This window comes from Spermophilus citellus, assembly GCF_964194105.1.
Source record: "Spermophilus citellus genome assembly, chromosome: 17".
NCBI lineage: Eukaryota > Metazoa > Chordata > Mammalia > Rodentia > Sciuridae > Spermophilus > Spermophilus citellus.
In genome coordinates this window covers 78,564,244-78,585,407 of record NC_138199.1, presented here as the reverse complement: position 1 = coordinate 78,585,407, position 21,164 = coordinate 78,564,244, and the positions used below count along the sequence as shown (strand labels likewise).

At 64.3% G+C, this 21,164-nt stretch overlaps 2 protein-coding genes across 9 annotated transcripts in view; one reads left to right on the top strand and one right to left on the bottom strand.

Annotated features, from left to right (window-relative positions):
• Positions 1-5,020, top strand: part of B3GNTL1 (UDP-GlcNAc:betaGal beta-1,3-N-acetylglucosaminyltransferase like 1) — a 40,716-nt gene extending 35,696 nt beyond the window's left edge. For 3 of the 6 annotated variants that reach the window (XM_081272420.1, XM_081272417.1, XM_081272418.1), the window contains exons 9-12: positions 1,949-2,084; positions 2,168-2,236; positions 2,485-2,559; positions 3,936-5,020. In XM_081272420.1, the coding sequence (XP_081128546.1) occupies positions 1,949-2,084; positions 2,168-2,236; positions 2,485-2,559; positions 3,936-4,121 (466 nt within the window). In that variant the 3' untranslated portion in view covers positions 4,122-5,020. Of the gene's footprint in view, positions 1-1,948; positions 2,085-2,167; positions 2,237-2,484; positions 2,560-3,858 lie in introns of all 6 variants that reach the window. The other 3 variants (XM_081272421.1, XM_081272419.1, XM_081272422.1) reach the window with 3 other exon arrangements.
• Positions 5,021-7,635: 2,615 nt separating this feature from the next.
• TBCD (tubulin folding cofactor D) overlaps positions 7,636-21,164 on the bottom strand; it is a 103,196-nt gene continuing 89,667 nt past the window's right edge. Inside the window, exons 25-38 of one of the 3 annotated variants that reach the window (XM_081270689.1) lie at positions 20,593-20,674; positions 20,125-20,243; positions 18,944-19,035; positions 18,251-18,391; positions 17,065-17,148; positions 16,469-16,627; positions 16,264-16,402; positions 14,912-15,033; positions 13,409-13,486; positions 12,286-12,375; positions 12,010-12,097; positions 11,095-11,204; positions 10,064-10,148; positions 7,636-7,860 (exon numbers count right to left, since the gene is read on the bottom strand). In XM_081270689.1, coding sequence (XP_081126815.1) covers positions 7,846-7,860; positions 10,064-10,148; positions 11,095-11,204; positions 12,010-12,097; positions 12,286-12,375; positions 13,409-13,486; positions 14,912-15,033; positions 16,264-16,402; positions 16,469-16,627; positions 17,065-17,148; positions 18,251-18,391; positions 18,944-19,035; positions 20,125-20,243; positions 20,593-20,674 — 1,404 coding nt within the window. In that variant the 3' untranslated portion in view covers positions 7,636-7,845. Of the gene's footprint in view, positions 7,861-7,888; positions 8,669-10,063; positions 10,149-11,094; positions 11,205-12,009; positions 12,098-12,285; positions 12,376-13,408; positions 13,487-14,911; positions 15,034-16,263; positions 16,403-16,468; positions 16,628-17,064; positions 17,149-18,250; positions 18,392-18,943; positions 19,036-20,124; positions 20,244-20,592; positions 20,675-21,164 lie in introns of those variants that run through there. The other 2 variants (XM_081270688.1, XM_081270687.1) reach the window with 2 other exon arrangements.

Below are 21,164 nucleotides of genomic sequence, written 5' to 3'. Positions count from 1 at the left end.
CCAAGAACACTTTGGGACTGTCCCTACGTGTGCCTTCGGGAGGATGGCAGGGTCTGCTGAGATGGTGTGCTGCTTAGCAACAAACAGGCTGTGACAAGGGTGGCTGGGGAGACGCTGGGCACCAGCAGACCTCCTGGGCCTACCCACCCTCCGGCAAAAAAAAGGGGCAGGGCTGCAGTCCCTCTCGGTGGCTGGGGAATGTGCACACGTGTTGCTCAAAAACCACACGCTGTCCACCCGAGAGCAGCTGCTCCAGCAAAGAGCCCTCCTGTCCACACAGGAGCCAATCTGAGAATGTGCCTTCCACAGCGCATGGGGGTAGCCAGGGCGGTTCTGAGCACTCCCGTGTGACCACTCGGTCACACATGGCCCACAGCCAGGGGTGGTGGTGCTGCCTTGGAGGTGGGTCTGTGAGGCCCCACATGCCCGGCCACAGGCGCCATCAGGCAGGGCTGCCCAGGCCTCATCCTGTGCCCATGGCAAGGCCTTTGTGTGCAAGACCTGGTTTTTGCCACGTAAGGCTTGGCCACCCACAACACAAAATAAGTGACCTAATGCAGGTTTCTGTGTGGGATTAAAGTCTTTGAGTGTGAGCAGCAGCTCATGGGGCACGGGTTTAATTATTACCTGGGCTTGCTGAAGAGTCGGCTCCGTAAAGCTTCCTGGACCCTCCCTGCATCATACTAGGAACGGTCTCCACAAACGCCACTCAGCATCCGTGACCAGCGGGAGTCGGGGTCAGGAGTAAAGTGTGTGCTGACTCGGGAGCCAGTGCTGCCCTGAGCTGATGCTCATCCTCGTGGGTCTCTCCTATGGGCCCCGGCATTGAGACGGGCCAGTCCTCATCATGGTGCCTGGGAGCTAGCTCAGGCCTGCCCCAGGCCCTCCTCCATCACGTGATGCTGGGCATGGACTTGCCCGACTCTTGGTGTCCAGCCTCCAGAGCTGGACATGTTTCTTTGTATTATGCTAGAGTCAGGTATTATGCTACTGCTGCATACACAGACCAGGGAAGACCAAGGCCTGGGGTCCTGTCACCTGTGTCCTCTGTGGGGGCTACACCTATGGTTGCTGGTGCAGATGGTGCTGACAGGTCACCCCCTCCCCTGAGGCGGCTGCTGTGAGTGAGCCGTGTCTTCCTTGAACAGCAGAGGCTGCACAGCCTCCTCACCTTTGTCACCTGCCAGTCACCAAGTGCATGGTAGCCTCGAGCCAGGCAGTCACAGGCCCTCTTGCTCCCATCTCCTTGTGGGTGTTAAGAGGCGATGCACACGTCGCCCTTTACGTGCGTGAACGTCGGGGTATGTGTTCCGCAAAGGCTGAGAGAAGGCCGAGGAGGCCACAGGGTGAGGGGGCTGCACTGGGAGCCAGGCCAGAGAGCACATGGCCAAGGATGGCAGAAGCCCAGAGCAGATGAGAAGCAGCCCAAGGATCTGATGGGGGTGAGAGCCGACAGCAGGGAAGTGGCCCGAGGGCCAGGGCAGGGCGTGACCGCAGACACGGTCCTGAGGTGGCCCTGAGCGCCAGTGTGGTGTGTGGCCCCAAGGTGCTCGGGGACCGGGGGGTGGGGAGACGTGGCTGAGGGTGCAGGCCCAGTCTGCGCGTCCAGGGAGGGGCTCTGGTTCAGGCGGGGAAACCCCAGATTCCTGTTCTCTAGGCAAGTGGCCCAAGGCACAGGTAGCTTCCAGGTCTGGCCACGGCTTCCTTCTCACAGCGGCTTTTCTGGGAATGGGATCAGGTCAGGGGGGTCCACTGTCCTGAAGTTCCTGAAGCCACCCCAGGGGTGGGCTGAGCTACCCAGAGGCGAGGCCGGCCTGGGTGGCCCCCGGCCTTCCATCGGGCGGTGAGCCGAGGTGGCTCCGAGGGCCTCTGGCTGTGGGAGGCGGGCAGGCCAGGAGGTGCTCGTCCCCAGGGCACCCAGCCAGCCCTGGCCACCCCTGCTTCCCAGGACCACCATCTGGACCCACCGTGTCTGCTTCCTGGAGGAGTGGGCCCTGCCCCAGTGGGCATCCTTCACCATCTGGAACGCGGGCAAGCAGGGACGCAGACTGTACCGCAGCCTCACGGCTGCCAGCCGCTGCAAGGTGGGCACTGCCTCCCCAGCCCCTTGTCCCCAGCCCCGGCTCCTCCCTGCTCTGCCTGAGCCACCCAGAACGCTCATCCTCAGGTGGTGGCCTTCTGCGACGTGGACGAGAACAAGATCAGGAAAGGCTTCTACTGCTACGAGGAGGCTCAGGTGTGTGGGCTGCGTGGCAGGCCGGGGCAGCCCAGTCCACCCTGGGCCCCAGGACGGCCCAGGGCCCTCCTCCGGGGACTCCACTGGGCCCCGAGGACCAATGTGCCCCCAGCCTGTGTCCTGCCCCAGGGCCCGAGGTGCACATTGGTCAGCTGAGCCAGCTGTGGCTCTGGGCAGAGGGCCATGGCTGGCACAGGCCGCAGGGGCCCTTCCCTTGAGTGACCAGCGTGACTGTGGTCTCCTTGCAGGAAAGGCCCAAGCCGCGTGTTCCTGTCCTGCACTTCAGAGCTGCCCGGCCACCTTTCGTCCTCTGTGTGAAGCTGGTGAGTGCTGGGCGGAGGCTGTGGTCACCTCCAGGGGGGCCGTCTGAGGAGCCGCCAGTCCCTGCTGGGTGCCACCCTGGCCCTCGAGCCCACAGAGCTGCTGTGCTGCCCCCGTCCCTGCAGCAGAGCCAGGGCTCCAGCCATCTGGGTCTCTGTGGTGTGGGCACAGGATGTGCTCTGCTCCTGGGTCCAAGGTCGACTCAGCAGAGCTAAGCATGGCCCCACACCTGTCTAGGACACGGGCTCATTTCCTGGCCCAGGCAGGTCCCCAGCAGTCCCCTACCCCCCCCCCCATGCCACAGTGGTATCAGCTCCCTGCTGGGGCCGAGACAGGCCACTGGGACACTCATGTGTGGCAGGCCCCTGTCCCACTGCTCCAAGTCCTCCCAGCGCTCGCCCATCTCAGGAGCCGTGTCCTGCGCAGGACGTCCTCTCCCATGTACAACTGCACAGTCATCCCCGCAGAGCGTGCCTCACGGTAGGGCAAAGGCCCATCAGGTTGCTGCTGCCCGCCCTCTCGGTGTCGGCGGAGGCCGAGCCAGGGAGCCCGTGCCTGGCGCCTTGCAGACTATAGAGTCCTTCCTGAGCCGTGTCTGCTTGGCACTGGACTCAGACCAACAGCTGGGACGCTCCGGGTCCTCCCCACTGGTCTGTGCGAGTGGCTGCACCCGCGGTTCCTCCCAGGGCGTGGGGTGGCTTTCTGGGTGACACCAGTGGTGGCAGGCAGAGGACCCGCAGGCCAGACACAGGCAGCTTGGGGAAGGCTCTGAAACCAGGCTGGGCCTTGGGTCCCTGGCTCACTGCAGGTCACCAGGCCGAGGACAGGAACAGGTTCTCCAACAAGCTGTCCTTGTGGGGGCTCCCATGCCTGAGACGGGAGGCATCGAGGGGGGACCCGGGGTTGTGGCCCCTGCCCTGTTGTTGGGATGGGCTGGGGCAGAGATCAGCAGGAAGGGCTCGGGGTGTGACGCTCCTGGGGTGGGGGTCACGTGGGAAGGCAGGTCTGGGTGACTAGGGCAGGGAGGACACCCGTCAGCTGAGTCCCCGGGGGCAACTAGAGAGGGGCCAAGGCCAGACCAGACGGCAAGGACACCCCAGAGAACCTCAGCCTAATGGTGATGGGCAAGACCAGCACACTGCAGAGCCGCGGTTCCCTCGAGCCCCACCCCTGTTAGCAGAGGAGCAGAAGTTCACAGTGGACCACCTGTCAGGCAGGTCCAGGCAACACAGACCCAGTGGGTGGGTCTGTAAGAAGCAGGGGGAAGGCCTGACTGAGCCACACCTGCTGCTCCCCCACAGGACCTCACCGGGGGCGAGTTTGAAGAGAACCTCCGGTCGCTGCAGCTGCAGGAGGGCCGGGACTTTGTGTATTTCAGCTGACGGCCATGGCCGCTGGCCTAGTGTGGTCTGAGCGGAGCGCCGCTCAGGCTCCAGGACCAAATCATGGCCCCCTTGGCACGCCACCTCATTGCCCCTGGCTGCTGCCGACCAGCCTGCCTTCTGATGGACTCCAGGCCTCAGGCCCTCAGGGACACCAGGGAACCCGTCCAGCACTTGGCTGATGTGTGCCGGGCGTCACTGAGCTCTCCGCTGTCCCTGCGCCATCCTGCGTCTGAGGCCGGAGCCCTCGCACAGCCTGGGTTCTGGCATGTCCACCAGGCCAGCCTCTGCTCACTCCCATGCCCCCACCAGCTCATCCTCACCTTCACTGCAGCCGTGCACTCCAGGACACAAGTGGACGCTGGACTGTGGCCATCAGGGGCATGGGTCAGCAGCACTGGCCTGGCTCTCTGTGGACTCAGGGTGCCCCCCGGGGCTCTGCCTGCCTCTCCTGCACCCTCAGGCAGGCCTGGGCTCCCACCAGCATGTCACCACCCCTCCCTTCCCTGTGCTGGTGCTGTGTGTCCTGTGCCTGCTCCCTCCGCTGCAGCACACTGGCCACCTCCCCGCGGCCTCACCTGGCAGCCAGCCTGGCGCTCCGCTGCTGTGCGTCCACACTGGCCCAGTGCTCACTCACACTGCGCCCCACGTCGGCACAGGGTGCTCTGTGCACCTGAGATGACTCCGGTGCCTCGAGCTGACCTGCAGCTGGGGGCAGGTACCAGGAGGCAGAGCCATGTCACCAGGGGCCTCCAGCACACTGCTGAGGTGGGAGACAGGGTTGAAGTGGGCAGGCAGGAAGCTGGGCCCCCCAGGGCACGTCTCTGTGCAGCAGGGCTGGAAACTCGACTTGGGCCAGGCCTCACCAAGCTCAGGCCGACCCCCATGAGTCAAAAGGGGGCATGGAGGCCTGACTGGACCAGAGAGCGCGTGCAGGCAGGTGGACACTGAGTGCCTTAGCAGGGCTGGGCTGGGGGCCAGCTCCCCTGACCCTGAGGTCGCACACACACTGGCCCACAGCACTCTCCGGGACCCCTGCTTTCTCCGTGTTGCTCTAATAAACCCTGTTACTTTGCCCTTGCCTGAGTCTGTGGATTTCATTCTTCAAATTTAGAAAACCACCTCCCCTGGCGTACCCTGCACAGCCCTCCTATCTCCTTGCTTGCTGAAGACCCCTGTTCCACAGGTGTCACTGCTCAGACCCGGGATGGCCTCGTGGTCTCCCCACAGCGTCTCAGCTCCATGCACCACATCTGACTCCACCCCTCGGAGGATGAAACCCTGCATTGCCTCCTGAGACCCCATCACACGGATGGACACACATCCCAGTCCCAGCTGGGCAGGTCTCCCAGCTGCATCCAACTGGTTGCTTGACCCACCTGAGAGTGCTGGCCTTCACTTCTCAGAGCCCTTCCCGAGGCCTGTCTCCATCGCTGGCCTCGATCCCTGCCTTGCTTCTCCAGCGTGCCCGCTCAGCCTCGGCCTGGCAGCCGCACCAGGCTTCTGCCTCTAGCCTGCGAGAGCCTCCAGTGACACCTGGTCTCCTGCCCACCCTCCTCTGTGGCACTCGGCCTGCTTGAGGTCTGCATGCACCCTCTGCCCCAGGAGCACTGCTCAGGAGGGTCCAGCCGGCTTCCCAGTCCAGCGTGGAGCTCGGGGTGGGCAGGGCCCCGCAGGGAGGGTGCACCCTCCACCACACAGCAGCAGCACATGCAGGCACTGCTGCTCCTCTGAAGACCCCGCTGTGTCCACCTACAGCTGAGGACGGGGCTTGTCTGGCCCAGGGCCTCAAATCTGTCCCCTCACCTGTCAAAACCAAACCTCACAGTGGACACCTTGGCAGGAGCCCTGGCATCCGGTGGCTCTCTGGCTGGAACAGGCGGGTGCCGCTGGCCCCACCCTCCTGCCCAACGTGCTGGCTCCGGCTGCTCTTTGGACTCAGGGCTGGCTCCACCTCAGAGTCAGGCACGTGCTCCTCTCTGCACTGGACATGTCCATGTGGACTCCTGCTCACATATGCCCTGTGGAGAGGCCCTCCTGAGCCCCTTCCCTGAGACACCAGCATGCTGCCCACTGCCCACTCCACTGGCCACTGGCCACATGGCTGTCATGAGGATGACGGGAGGGTGTCCTGGACCCAGGAGGCTCCAGAAACTGCTGCTGCGCAGGGGAGGGACCCCAGGCCTCTGCTGAGGGTAAATGCCTGGGCCTGGGGTCTGGGACAGCAGAGCTGGCTGCCCAGGTGATGGCCTTTCCTTGGGTGGCAGAGTCAGACTAGAAGGAACTGCGATGTCTTTGATGGGTCCAAGGGCAAGTGACTGTCTCTGGGCTTCAGTGTGTCACTGTCCCCTTGGGCGGTGTGCTCTGGCGGGATGGCAGGGCCTTACGGATGCAGCTGGGCCTGGTCATAGGGCCCTCCTGGGACCTTGACTGGCCTTGTCCAGGACGGAAATCCCCAGAGCAGGAGGGAGGCACCTGTCAGGTGGGGAAGGAGTAAAAGCCAGGGCCCAGCGGGCAGCAGGTGGCCCACTGGCTAGAGCATAAGGACATGGAGCTCCCCACCACAGGTCCAGTGGCAAACAGCAACACCAACAAAGGTGGCCTGGTGCAACTGGGCTCCTGGAGGCCTCAACCCTGACGTGGGGTGCCTCCAACTCTGCGCTCACCACCCCCATCCAGTCTCAGCCTCCTGCTCCCTGCAGTGTTGGCCCTACTCGCCGGCCACTTGCACCAGAGCATCTGAGCACAGAAACCTCTGGGGTGCAGCCGCAGCCACAGCCCCCGTCTCCAGAGTGCACGGAGCCTCTGGGGTGCAGCCGCAGCCCCCGTCTCCAGAGTGCACGGAGTCTCTGGGTGCCGCCGCAGCCACAGCCCCCGTCTCCAGAGTGCACGGAGCCTCTGGGGTGCAGCCGCAGCCCCCGTCTCCAGAGTGCACGGAGCCTCTGGGGTGCAGCCGCAGCCCCCGTCTCCAGAGTGCACGGAGCCTCTGGGGTGCAGCCGCAGCCACAGCCCCCGTCTCCAGAGTGCACGGAGCCTCTGGGGTGCAGCCGCAGCCCCCGTCTCCAGAGTGCACGGAGCCTCTGGGGTGCAGCCGCAGCCACAGCCCCCGTCTCCAGAGTGCACGGAGCCTCTGGGGTGCAGCCGCAGCCCCCGTCTCCAGAGTGCACGGAGCCTCTGGGGTGCAGCCGCAGCCCCCGTCTCCAGAGTGCACGGAGCCTCTGGGGTGCAGCCGCAGCCACAGCCCCCGTCTCCAGAGTGCACGGAGCCTCTGGGGTGCAGCCGCAGCCCCCGTCTCCAGAGTGCACGGAGCCTCTGGGGTGCAGCCGCAGCCCCCGTCTCCAGAGTGCACGGAGCCTCTGGGGTGCAGCCGCAGCCCCCGTCTCCAGAGTGCACGGAGCCTCTGGGGTGCAGCCGCAGCCACAGCCCCCGTCTCCAGAGTGCACGGAGCCTCTGGGGTGCAGCCGCAGCCCCCGTCTCCAGAGTGCACGGAGCCTCTGGGGTGCAGCCGCAGCCCCCGTCTCCAGAGTGCACGGAGTCTCTGGGTGCTGCCGCAGCCACAGCCCCCGTCTCCAGAGTGCACGGAGCCTCTGGGGTGCAGCCACAGCCACAGCCACAGCCCCCGTCTCCAGAGTGCATGGGAGCCCCTGTGGGTAGAGCCACAACCCCGGTTTCCAGAGACAGACAGACAGACGGGGAGTGGCTTGGTACATGATTTTATGGGAAGCAGGCTTGTTCCATGGAGGCAGAAGCAGGCAGCCCGGCCACCGGCACAGCCGCACGTGAAGAGCACATCTGGTGACGGCTTCAGCGACCCAGGTGCCGTCCCTCGGTGGATGGGCAGCAACGAGCAATGTGCCATGGGCAGCTCCTCCCCACTGCACAGCCCCAAGGGCTCTCAGGACTGGTTCAACAGGCACCGGGCTGCAGGAGAGACACACCATGTCAGGTTGTCCAGCCCCATCTCCCCGTCCACCCCGGGCCTCTGGAGGACAAAAACAGGTGGCAGGAGACACTTCCTGTGCTGGGTTCCCACAGGAAGATGCTCTGTGCCACTTCCCCAGACCCTGAGCCTGAGCCCTGCAGGACAGCTGCTATGGCCTTGCCACCACAGCGAGGCAGTTGCCAGGCTGACGTGTGCATGAAGGGAACGGCAGGGCACATTCGACACAGAAGGCTGGCACTGGGCTCAGCCTTGGCACGCGAGGAGGCAGGAGGCACCAGCCACAGCACGGCCTGTGTACCTGCGAGGCCCGCTTGGAGGCCAGGCTGTGTGGCACTGCGTGCCTGAGAGTGCTCCCGCTGGGGCCCCGAGCGGGGAAGGAAGGGGAGGAAGATGATCTTATGGGGGACAAGTGTCCACAAGGGGAACACAGAGAACCAGTGTGTTGGGAGAGACAGGCCACTGAGAGGGAAGCAGGGAGGCTGAGAGGGCCTGGTGGCCAGGGCAGCCAACACCAAGCAGGGTCCTGTGCAGCTGGAGACCCGAGTCCAGAGAAGCCACAAGACGGGTCAGGTGGCAGCATGCCAATGCCACAACCCAGGTGACCCTTCAGCCTGCAACGCGTCGGGAGAGTCCAGTCTCCAGGCTGAGCACAGACAGAGGAGCTGGAGACCGTGCAGGTGGGCACGGGGGTCCGCAGACGAGAGGAGAGACATCAGATCAGAAGGTCCAACAGAAAACCAAGATGGCGGGCGGACAGCGGGACTAAGCTGGTACATCTAAGCTGGACTGGAAGAGGAAGAGCGTGTACTGTCTGTTCAGATGAAGAACACATGGAGGCTGCACAACGAGGGGTAGTGGACCTCACAAGTCAAGGTTCCGTAAGGACACGCCTGGTCACACAGGCTGACAAAGTAAGAGTCGCAGGGCCACGGTCACAACACACGACAGCGAAGGCCTGAGACAGCCCGTGGAGGCGCCCGGCTCACAGGCTCACTCCATCTGCTCAATAAAAACTGCTCAGTTGAAAGCAAGTCGCTGGGCTCAGCCGTCAGCGACCTGAGATGACTGCCTGGAGCTGCTGTGGGGGGCGCACAGAGCCCTGGCTGAGACCAGCTCTGCGCCTGCACCCGCTGCTGAGGCTAGGTGTGCGCTGGGGTGAGGGTCGGTCTCAGCCTTGGGGTCCCACCCCTGCTCTTCATGGGAGCTGCCAGGTTGGCATCATGAAGGTCTGGAGGAGCTGCCCCCGGCTCTGGCAGGGGAGGGAGAGTCCACAGAGACCAAGGGCCTCCCGGAGCACGTGTAGCCCAAGTCAAGAATGGAAACAAACAGGACAGCGCCAGTTGCACAGTGGCGTGGTCTGCTCAGGAGACCCACAGGGCATGGCAGAGTGTGGACAGACGGACGCACAGGGACACGGGTGGTCAGGCTGGGAGGGAGAGCAGGCAGCGGGCCCAGGGAACTCAGAAGCAGAAGACGCCAGGGTGAAAACCACACCTGGGCGAGGCAGTGGGAAGGACCGTCCACGCAGAGATCCCAGAGCAGGAGACACAGCAGCCGAGCCGAGCCGCGCCCAGCAACAGTGAGACGCAGGCTGCAGGCCAGGGCCGACCTCACCCCAGCCCCCCAGCCCCCCAGCCAGACAGCCTCGCGGCTGGGAAAGGGCACCGAAGAGGTTTGGGCTTTCTTCGTCCTAGGACTGAGCCCTGGGCTGCTTCACCACAAGCCGTATCCTCAGCCTTTTTTACGGTTTATTCCAAGACAGGGTCTCACCAAGTTCCCAGGCTGGTCTTGAACTTATGATCCTGGGGCCTCCTGGAACCTCCCATGGCCCGCTGCCCCAGGGAGCAGAGCCTGGAGACGCACCACAGCAGCCGGGGAGCACAGCGAGCAGGAGCCAGGGTGTGCGGCCCAGGGCAGCACTGCAGAGCCAGGAGGGGCCCCCAGAGAAGGCTCCGTGAGAAGAAGGGACCCGTCCGTGCGAGCCCGGAGACCTGGCACCACCACAGCAGGCCTGTGTGGCTCAGACTGGACGAGGACCAGGCAGGGTGGGCCGTGTGGACACGCCACCCAAGGCAAGCTGACCGTGACTGGAAGACTTGAACACCCGGGAGTGGAGGGCTTGGGGTGACGGGCAGCACAGTGCTGCGTCCCCGAGGTGGTGGGAGGTGAGAGAGGGCTTACCTTGGAGACGAGCTGGGGTCTGGGCACACCAAGGAGGTCACAGAGGCGATTCCGCTGCTCTCTCACAACCGGGAGGGCTGCGTCCCTGCAGAGGAGAGGCAGCCCTGAGCCCTGACCACGGGAATACAGGTCCACAGCAGCCTCAGGTCTCAGCAGACCTGTCCACCTTGGGCCAAGTGGAGATCAGGAAAAGACACCCACCCTGAAACAGCCACCCAGGGGGATCGTGGCTGCAGCCGGAGGCAGGAAAGGCGCCCACACAAGCAGGCTCTGCTCAGCCCCAGGCCACCTCCCGCCCAGCAGGGTCACACGGAGGCGGGTGAGGACACAGGTTCCGTCCCCAGGACGGTTAAGCTGTGCCTGAATCCAGCTGTTTACTGCTTGAACTGAGAGTGCACACGACGTTCAGCCACACTGTGCAGGAACGTCGGGGTGCTCTTCTGCGATGAAGTGAGTTATTTCAAATCCTCTGGAACATTTCATAAGCTCTCCCTGGGCCAGACAGGAGCAGCCTTAGCCACTCCTCTTCACTGTCCTTCCTCCAGCTGCTTAGACCCTGGCCCAAACGTGCCTTGGTGTTTTTAAGAAGTCAGGAATAGCCAGAGCCCACTGTGGAGTGGCACCCAGGCCCTGCCCCTCTGACCTGGGGCAGGCCCTGAGAGGTCTGTCCTGTCAAACCTGAAGTACTCTGTGGGCCCCCTGCAGGAGCCGCGGTGGGTGCTGAGGCCACCTGACGGCCATGTGGCCAGCAGTGGCATCCCCCGTGGTTCCCAACTCCCAGTGCCCAGAGCCCTCCACACAGGCACGCGGGAGGTGCAGTGCAGTGCCCAGCAGGCCCGGGGACAGGCAGAGAGACGGCCAGACGCCCACCAGCAAGGCCTCAGCGACCCCCAACCCCACAAGGAAGTGTAGCTGGGAGGTACAAGCTCACAGAGACCCTCTGCCACCTCAGTCCCAGGAGCGTCCCGTCGAGGTTGGAGGGAGGCGGGGGGACGCGGGGGGACGCGGGGCAGGAGGGAGGAGGCACTCACCAGGCTGTGTCACTGAGCACGGCCATGACCTCGTCCAGGACGGCTGCAGCCACCACGTCACTGTAGGTGAGTACCATCTCGTAGACCCGGCTCGCTGTGGCCTTCCGGACCTGGGCGGGGAGGGTGCAGGTCAGAGGGGAAGGCGCCACGCTGCCAGGGAGCCTGGTGCACAGAGACCCCGGCCGCCGAGCCCGGCGCAGGGCAGCCTGCCCGCCGTCTCCCCCAGCAGAGCCCTGGGCATGACCCACCTGTCTTTTTCAGTTGCAGCTGGACATTTATCGATTGATTTCTATGTGGTGCTAGGATTGCACCCAGGGCCTGGCACGTGCTGGGCACGTGCTCTACCACTGAGCCACATTTTGACAGAATCACAAAAGTAGGGAAGAGGATTCACACTGACCCAGTCTCCGCACTTCCCCTCCTCTGCTGACCTCTCTGACGTATTTACGTGTGTATTTTTATACATGATTTTTTAATCAGCATCCCACAGACACACCTGGTGTGGGACTCTCTGTGGCATGTTCTTGCGTGTGTACGAAGGTCCAGTGGGATTCATTCCTGTTCTTCCCTTTCCCGTCCCTCCTCCCTCCCCTTTGTCCACGCCACTGACCTTTCCTCTGTTTTGCATCTCTTCTTCCTGTGGTGCTGGGGACGGGCCCAGGGCCGTGCATGTGGTAGGCAAATGCTCACCACGGGGGCTACATCTCCAGCCCCCCTTTGAGACAGGGTCCTGCTCATAGCCCACGCTGGCCTTAAACTGGAGCACCTCCTCCCTGGGCCCCCGAGTCACTGGGCTCACAGTGGCACCTGAGGGTGCCTCCATTCTCAGCCTCTCTCTGAGGTCAGAGCCAGCGCTCATCCCCAAGACGAAGGTCTGGGTCCACAGGCAGAGAATGGGATGAGGCCGACACTCACCACGGGGAACGGGTGGCACAGCAGGAGGGACAGCTGCAGGAGGACCTTCTTCCTCACATCACCACAGAACTGCACCATCCCGCAGAGCCTGTGAGAGCCCAGAGAGCAGCTGAGGCTCACCCACTCGGGCAGGACCCCGCGACTACCCTGCTGACCACAGCACAGGCAGCCTGCTTTCTGGCTGCTTCAGACAACTGAGCCTGAGACTGGACGGCCAGGCCACCTGCAGCCACCATGCTCTCCCACCGCCATCCCTGGCCAGATCTGAGGACTCACACTGCGATGCTTGACAGAAGCTTCTGGACGTCCTTCGACTTCTTGACCTCTTCCTTACACAGTGCGAGCAACTTCACGCAGAAGGGGTGGCTGCAAGAAAACAGGGCGCTCTGGAGGGACCCGGGGCACGAGCCGCGTGCCAAGGCAGCCTTGGAGCCAGGCAGCAGAGCTGGCTCTCACTCCCAGGTGCAGGGACGAGGACGCCCACCTGCCCCAGCAATCTGCTGCTGCCCTGGTGCTCCTGTGCATGGTCAGGATGTGGCCACTGACCCCAGTGACCACTGCAGTGGCAGATCCTGCCCAGGCACCAGCCCAGAGCAAGGCCCTCAGGGTGTCCCCAGCAGAGGGAGGCCCGAATGCTGCCCAGTGAGCCCAGCTCCAGGCCACTGCCCTTCAGGGCCAGCCTGGTCCAGGAATCCTGCTGGCCCTGTGAACAGCACTGCCCACCACCCTAGCCACTCCTTCCAACACAGCCTCAGCCCACTGAAGTGCCCCTGGGAACTGAGATCTGTCACGGTGGGAGCAAGTCCCTCTGGGATACCTCCCTGACCCCACCTCTCCTGGGGCTCTGCTGTGTCCCTGTGCAGAACCTCCAACCACAGGCTTTCCACATCCTCCATCAGGGCTGTCCTGACCGATGGCCAGCTGGGGTCATCTCTGGCAACCCCAGGGGCTCACAAGCTCCTGGTGCCCTAAGGACTTCCCCCTGGGGCTCTGCCTCCTGAGTCCCCTTGTCTGGGTGGGTCTGATGAGCCCCTCGGCCCGCATCTCTGCCCTGGGCCGCCCTGCTGCGCACTTTTCTGACCTGGGAAGGGCAGTGGAGGGCGACAGGCTGCTGTCACCCTGAAGTCTCCACTCACGTGCCACCCAGCAACCCGCTGTGCAGTGAGGCGAAACCAACGCCAGCCACACCCTCCTCGTGCTGGCTGACCATGTCCAGTCTGTACAGAGCTGACCCTCATCACCCTGGAAGGTGACTACCTGGATCCTGAGCCACCCAGGAGCAGTGGCAGCCTGTGACCCCAGCTGCTCGTGAGGCTGAGGCAGGAAGGCCACACAGGCAAGGCCACAGCAGAAGGCTGGTGAGTGGCTCGGCCAGGAGGCCACGAGCCAGCGCACTCACTTCTCCTCTGTGGTGAAGATGTCGAAGCACCCGTTGGCCAGCACCTGGTCCAGCATCTTCAGCAGTGCCACCGACACCCTGTGGGGAGAGGATGACTGTCAGGGATGGCTGCCGAGGCCCAGGCAGGGGCTGCAGGCAAGGTGCCCTGTTGGGAGGCGGAACCACTGGTCAAAATTCTGGTGCCACACCCCAGAACCCCACAGGCCACGAGAGAATTCACAGGGAGATGCAGGTGCCAGGCGCAGAGAGGACGGACGGAGCTGAATGACTGCTCCTCTTGAACAACTGGCAACCAAGCCAGCAGACAACACTCTCAAGTACCGAGGCGCCTGGCTCCAGCCAGAAGGGACCCAGGCTGTGGTCCCAGCCAGGGGCAGAGCGACACAGCAGAGCGGGCGGGCAACCTGACATCCAGGGCAAGACGAGCACCATCCACACACTGCCCAGGTGCAAAACTGACTCAAAATGGACCACAGGCAAACGTGACCCCTCCGCAGAAGCTTCTGGAAGGGAACACCAGTCTGGGACCTGGGAGCAGGCCTCAGGTGCTGGCCCGAGGCTGAGAGGACAGAAGGAGCTGGAGGCTTCTGCAACCAGAGGACTATCAAGAAGCAACAGCAAAGAGACACCAGACAGACGGAGGCTTCCCACGCAGGCTGACCGCACCCTGTGCTGGCAGCTGCCCGCCAGGTCCCTGGAGAGTGGTGGGAGTGCTGCCCAGGTCCAGGTTCTGCGGGGCAGGGAGGAACAGGGCCTCACAGGCCCAGGACGCGGCACACCGCCCTGGAACACCGCCGGCAGCACGCAGCACACACAACCAGCCTACGCTGCTTCTGCCCAGGAGGGCGCTGCAAGCCACCCGTCCCTGTGTGCTCGCAGCGGCTATCTTCCAGCCAGCCACGATGCCCATGGAAGCCGAGAATCAAGGAGGGGGAGCCCCTCGGTAACTACACTGACCAAAGAAGGCAGGTCCTCCTGGTTCCATTCCAACAAAACACAAAGCACAAGCTCAGCTTCTGTGCCTGCGGACTCTGAGGCAGACGGGCAGCAGGGCAGAAAAACCTGAGGAGGGGGCTCTGCAGCCACAGGCTGGTTGCCTCTTGCACCTTGCACCTCTACAGGGCCATCCACAAACAGGAGGCAGGGAGGCCAACTGCTGAATCTGCGGGCGAGGCCTGGAGGCTTCCCCCAGCCACAGAGCATTTCCACCCTGAGGTCAAGGGGTACGGGGCCTCCCCTTGCCTATGCAAAGGCCACTGCCGGAAAGCTAGTTCCAGCTGCTTGCAGGAAGAAGCCTTGCGGGGACTCCCCATGGTAGGGAGCTGTCACGGGAGCACCCTGGGCATGTTCCATGTCACCCAGCACTTTGCTTAAGTTACCTTTACGTCAGTGCACACAAAAATGGTCACTTCCCTGCCCAAACTGTGGGGTTAAGGCTTGGAGACCAGATGGGCCCAGGAGGCCCCGGCCCTGTGGAAGCAGGGTGGACAGGGCGCCACTCACCGGTCATTCAGGAGGTTATTCTCAAAGACCTGCAGGAGGGTTTTACTGAAGCTCCCCAAAGCCTCTGGATCCTTCTGAATCCCCTTCATGTACTCCAAGAGGCTCTGCGTGGAATATCTGACCTGTAAGATGGAAAGGGTGTCAGGCAGCACGGCCAGGTCCACCTGCCATGCAGGCTGGCCGTGCAGCAGTGAATGCAGATGTTGCCAACCATGGAGGCAACTCCACCAGAGATGTCAGGGTCCTGTAGAGGCTTACTGTGGCCTTGGGCGTGGGCCACTGTGCACACGTCCAGGACAGGCCCTGTGGACAGCACAGCTCGGCCACCCTGACGTGCTTAGGCTTTCAGCACTGGCGGCATGAGTCCACAGAGCAGCCACAGGCCCTGGGAGCCCAGGTCACCGCGTGTGCAGATCAGACACAGGTCCCAGAGGCAGACCCAGGGCCAACGGGACTGTCCCCGAGGGGAGCAGAGGACAGCGAGAGCAGGGCCTGTTTGCCAGCTCAGCTCCAAGGCCGCGGAGAAGGCAGGTGAGTAAGGAGGCCCCGGGCTGCCAGCCGAGCCTTCTGGCATGGTGGAGGTGGACAGCGTGTGGGGATGCGACCCCTAGGGTGGCGAGGCATCAGCCAGACCCAGGAGGGGAACACACCACAGGATGAGCAGCAGCGTGTGTGACCCGCCAAGCGCAGTGTCCCCGACCAACTTGGGGAGTATGGACCCTGGGGGTGCTGGCCAGGCTGTCTGAAATGTGACCACAGTGTGGTGACAGGGCCATGTGGGCCCTGGGACATGCAAGAGGTCTCCTGCAGCGAACAAGTTTCTGCAACTGGTTTTAAGGTCTCCCCTGGAGTGGCGGCTGCACGTGGGCATGTCTGGAGCGGGAGGGGCGGGCCTGCGGCAGCCAGGTTAGACAGAGGCCCTTCCACGTCCTCTGAACTAGGCTCATGCCAGATTTCCCAGGGAGGGTTGAGACCAGCCACCCCTCCCGTGGGAGGGACACCCAGCTACACACCAGCGCCAAGCTGTAAACCACTCCTGCATTTTACAGAAACACACCAGGCCAGCCAAGGCCACCAGAGGCCACTAAGGCATCTGGGCGCCCGTGGCAGAGCCACATGACAGCGGGCCCCGGGCTACACCAGAGGTGGTGACAGCCTGGTCACTTCCACGTGACGCCACTCCCCCTTCACCAGGTGGGGGCAGTTCTCTAGAATCTGCCTTGGTGGCCAAGGCCACCAGCCCCAGGCTCAGCACAGAGCTGGTCGCCTGCTCCGGAGCACACCGTCCCCAGAGCCACAGCAGAGAAGGCAGCACCGGCCCGGTCCCCAAGGAGCCGTCTCCCGCCGCTCACCGTGGACTCGGTCAGGCCTCCCACCGACACGGCCAGCCCCAGCAGGACGTGGTAGCGGTAGGTGGGCAGCGCCAGCAGCTGGGTGATGTGGGGGAAGGCCTGGGAAGGTGCGTTCCAGTTCACGGAGGCCACGTCGGACCTGCAGGAGAGCAGCTCCTTGAGGCCAGGCTCACAGGGGCCCCCGGGGGCCCGCGCCCTCCAGTACCTGGGGAGCAGCCTCTCCAGCTCCTGTCTGTGCGGCACATGGGGCACGGGAGGGCTGTCGAAGTGCAGGAGCGTCACAAACACGCTGCAGGCGTGGGCGCGGAACCGGTCAATCTTCTCGCTGGCCTGCTGGGCCACGCAGCACATGAGGCGCTCACACCTGCCAACCGAGGGCCCCGTCAGCACAGCCGCACAGGACAGACCACGCCTACCCTGAACGCCACAGGGGCTACTGGGTAGAGGGGACAAAAGGGGGCTACAGGGTGGGCCGTGGGCGAGGAGGGTGGGGAGAGGGCAGGATGGGGGGCAGCACAGCCCCCCACCAGGAATCCCCGGGGCCAGGGGCTGAGTCGACGGGCCTGTCCTGGCAGGGGGGGCAACAACTGCAGGGCCCCTAAGCCAGAGGCACCTGCCTCAGCCCTCAAAGCTGCTGTCAAACAGGCCAGACTCTCAAGAGGCAGGGTCTGTCCTGGGGGGACCAGGTAGAAGTGGCCCTGGACAAGAGCCACAGGCTGTAGAGGTCGGGACAGGGACCTAGATGGGATCTGAGGAGAGGGTGCCTGCCCCACGGGCGGCCTGTGGCCCCTTGCCACTCACACGTGGGCATCAATCAGCGAAGGCTGAGTTTGCGCTAGGAGAAGCGTCAGTTCCATCAGGCTGGTCATGGCAGCCTCGCGGACCCTGCAGGACAGAGAGACCCAGGAAGGTGAGGTACAACTGGGCTCCAGCCCCGCTGCACCAGCTGCACTCACCAGGCCTCTGGCAGCCCCCGAGGCTCTTCCGGAAGGAAGGTCCTGAGACACAGGGAAACCACGAGGCCGACAGCCCCACGTGGGCCAGGCCCTCAGGGCCTGAAACGCGAATCTCAGAGACTGCGACACCCGCTTCGGGGCCACACGGCACCACAAGATGGGGTCTGTCTCTCGCATGTGAGGACAGACAGGACTCGCCCAGCGGGCTCGTGGCAGGCGCGCCCTGCAGAGGAGCCTGCTGACCTGCTGCCGGACAGACTGAGCAACGGCCCCTCCTTCCCCACATGGGGACCTCCTGTCCCCGGAGCAGAGTGGCTCCCACTTGGCCCATTTGTGGAGGTGTGGGGGGTGCAAGGTGTGCTGGAGGACACTGGGAGGGCGACCTCTGCGCTTCCTCCACCCCACCCCTACCCCTGAGCTGCGAGGCCCAGGTGAGGCCAGGAGGAGCCCCACAGCCCACGGGCCCAGGCAGGGACCTGGTGACGCGCAGGGCTTCCCAGGCTGCACCTGGGAGCCAGGGCACAAGTGAACCTCTGTCACGGAGCCCGCGCACTCCACGTGGCCTGCCTGGAGAAAGCCCTGGCGACGTGGCTCTGGGCCCAAGGACTCAGTTGAAAACTATGAGAAACACTTGAAAACACGGCGCCAAAATGAGGAAGGCGGAGGCGGGTGACAGACAGACCGCTGAGGAGGGAGGGGCTCGCAGCTGTGAGAGGCCCAGGCCAGCAGGTGTGGCTGCAGGAGTGGGCCCTGGAGGCCAGGACAGGGCTCCTCCTGAGGCCACATGGGGTCCTTTCTCAACAGGATGGTGGCACTCCTGTTTCTCACCTCCAGCCAGGAGCCAGGCTGGAGATGAACGTCACCAGGAGCAGGAGACGCCCAAGGGGTGCCAGCGTGGGACGCAGCACTGTGTGTACCAATTTCCCCTCGGTCAGGGGGAGAAGGGACAAGAGAGACGGGCAGGAGACCCCCAAAAGTAGAGGCTAAGCACTCTCAGCAGCATGAGACCACCAGGCAGGCCCCCCCCTTACCAGGACCCCACATCGCCCCGGCTGTCCGTGGTGTAGTCGCTCATGCAGTCCAGGAGTGTGCTGTACACCTGGGTGACGTTCTCTCTGCACACAGCTTCATCGGGGGGCCCCTCTGCTTTCACACCGACGGTCTGGCAGATTCTGAAATGAAGACCAGCCATGTGCCCACGAGAGCTGTGGCCGGGTCCTTCCCGTCACAGTGGCCTGATGAGCCTTCCTGAGCAGACAGTGCAGAGAGGCCTCAGCCGTGAGGCTGGACCACCATCCTCCCACTGCCCACCCTGGCTCAGCATCGGAGGGGACATGGGTCCACAGCTGTGGAGGACAGAGGGAAGGCAGGCACTGCAGCCTCAAGCTGTGGGCCTGGAGCAGAGCCAATCCCACTCCCCGCCTTCCCGAGGTGCTCTGTGCTGGGGGTGATCCCAGGCCCGGCCCCTGCCGGGCAAGTGCCCCACAGCCCAGAGGGGCCACGATCTGGTCACAGACACTGGCCTGGGCTCAGTCCCCAGCTCCCAGATGGAGGCTGACCGCAGGATGGCCCAGCCATCACCGCGGCTGGGCAGCACTCAGCTGTCCCTGGCCCCCAGAACTGGAAATGTGCTCTTCAGGGGAAGAACTCGGGATGCCAGAGGCGAAGGCCTGAGCAGACCGAGGTCCCCAGCACGTCTGCCTGGCTGCTGGTCTGCGGCTCACCTCGCGATGGCCTTCAGACCGTCCCTCCTGGCCTCGGCAAAGCTCACGTCCTTGGGAGAGGAGCGGGTGACTGCCATCAGGCCTGTGAGCACCTGAGGGCAACAGAAGCCTCAGCCACAACGTATGGCCCCCAAGGGTGGCTGCAGCAGGACCGCCTCCTGCCAGCTGGGAGACTCGACCCTCTCAGCTCAGCTTAGGAAGAACTCGAGGGCGCCCCCAGCTCTCCCAGCTGCCAAGCCCTGACCCTGGCAACCACATGGCAACCACATGGCCTCCACGGCCTGGCACGGTCTCTGCTGCTCCAGCCTGGGACTGAGATGGTGCAGCTGCTGGCTCCTGCCGGCTGAACCTCACCCACCATGGTGCCAATTCCAGCCTAACAACTGCTTCCGTCTCTAGGTCAGATAAACCCCAGGATGAGGGTCTAGCCATGTGGCAGTGACAGGGCCTGTCCTGCAGGTAGAGAGGCCGCCTGAAGCTTGGGCCCCAGGGCGCGCAGGAGGGAGCACGGCAGGTGGGCACGGACACAGGCCCTGGCGGGTGTGGGGATGGGACATAGGAGCCAGCAGGTGTGTCACCTGGGGAGGAAGTGCACGAGTTGTGCGGGCTGAGGCCGCTGGGGCAGGCTGAACCTGCACCCATGCTCGGACCCTCCCAGGGAGAGGACTAGGCAGGGTGTTGGGAGGAGCAACGTGACCAGGACACTGAGGGGGATGGCCAGCACCGGAGGCTGGGGCAAGGGTCTGGCAACAGCCCCAGGGGCAGGCATCGGAGGCACCTGGGCCTTTCTGCCTGAGGCTCACGCGGGTAACTGAGGCACAAGAGGCTCTCGGCCTTCGAGATCCTGGGAGCTCGACGGGGTGCCGGCGAGCCCAGCACCCTCACAGGGCAGAGCACGGCTCCACCCCACACAGGCTGCCACCGCCTTGAGGTGTGGTGAGATCCCCAAAGGAAGCGGAGCACCCGCAGGCCACCTGCGCTTCCCAGAGGCAGGGCAGCTTCTGCCCCCACCCAGCCCTGCCATGGCCAGAGCGGGGCGGGGCACAGACCAGAGCCAGGCCCCAGGCCCATCCTGCAGGAACAGCCGGGCACTGAAGGCCGCAGGACCACACACGCAGGGCCTGCCCCTGGCAGCAGGCCCTGTGCCATGGCCGCCTCCCACTCCTGCTTGGTGGTCTCACCTGCTGCAGCTGGCCTCTCAGGAGGAAGGCTGGGAGGGCGCCGAGGGCCGAGGAGAAGCCACAGCGGGCCATCTCCTCGGGGCCGCGCAGCTCCGCCAGGTACTGCGGGATCAGCGCCTCTGCAGGAGGAAGGAGCGTGAGGACGCGAGCTCCACGCGAGCTCCACCCTTCCACAGGCCGGCATCCCACAGGTGGCCTCGAGGCTTGAGAGCGCCTGAGGCCATCAGGAGGGCTGTGAGCTAGGAATAGAGATGCACTGCGGGAAGGACGTCCCTCACAGGCGCAAGGGTTCCCTCAGAGCTGGCAGCACACCCAGGGCTAAGGCGCCGTCCCAGAGATGCTGGGAGAGCCCAGGAGAAGTGCTGGCCAAGTGGGAGCACAGGGTGAACACGCAGCTCTGCGAGGGACGGGAGGTGACAGGCAGCGGGGGAGGGGAGGGAGGTCTGCCTGGGGCATCCGGCCACTTACCCTGAGCTTCAGGACAGGCCTCGCCTGGCTCTTTCATGTAGTATTCACAGCAGAGAGCAGCCAGGGCTGTGACCGCGGCCTCCTACAACAGACAGGCCCCACCTGAGCAGCCCTCACCACAGTGTCCAGGCACCGGGCTGGGCAAAGCCCTCCAGAGCCCCTGGCTGCTGCAGCCTGCTGCTCGTGGCCAGTGCTTCTCCGGCTGAGTGGAAGACGCAGCTGCTTCCTGCACACAAGCCAGTCCGTGTCTCCCACGGCTCACCCAGCCGTCATCCCTCCCAGCCTCAGTGACGCAGGTGTGGACTCCCTTCCAGGACAGCCAGCGCAGGACGTCAGAACAGGAGGGGTGCTGGGCCAGGGGACCCAGCTGTGCTGCACGAGCCCCTCAGAAACCAGCGCCAGGGCCATCAGGGGCTGCCATGCAGGACGGTCCAGCCACCCAGAACACAGGCTGGGCGGGTGGCCACGGAGCGCCCACCAGAGTCCACCAGCACCTGACTACTGCTGGGTGGGCCGGAGTAGGCGGCACAGTGAGCTGCAGCACTCAAGCCCCACCAGCAAGACCGCTTGGC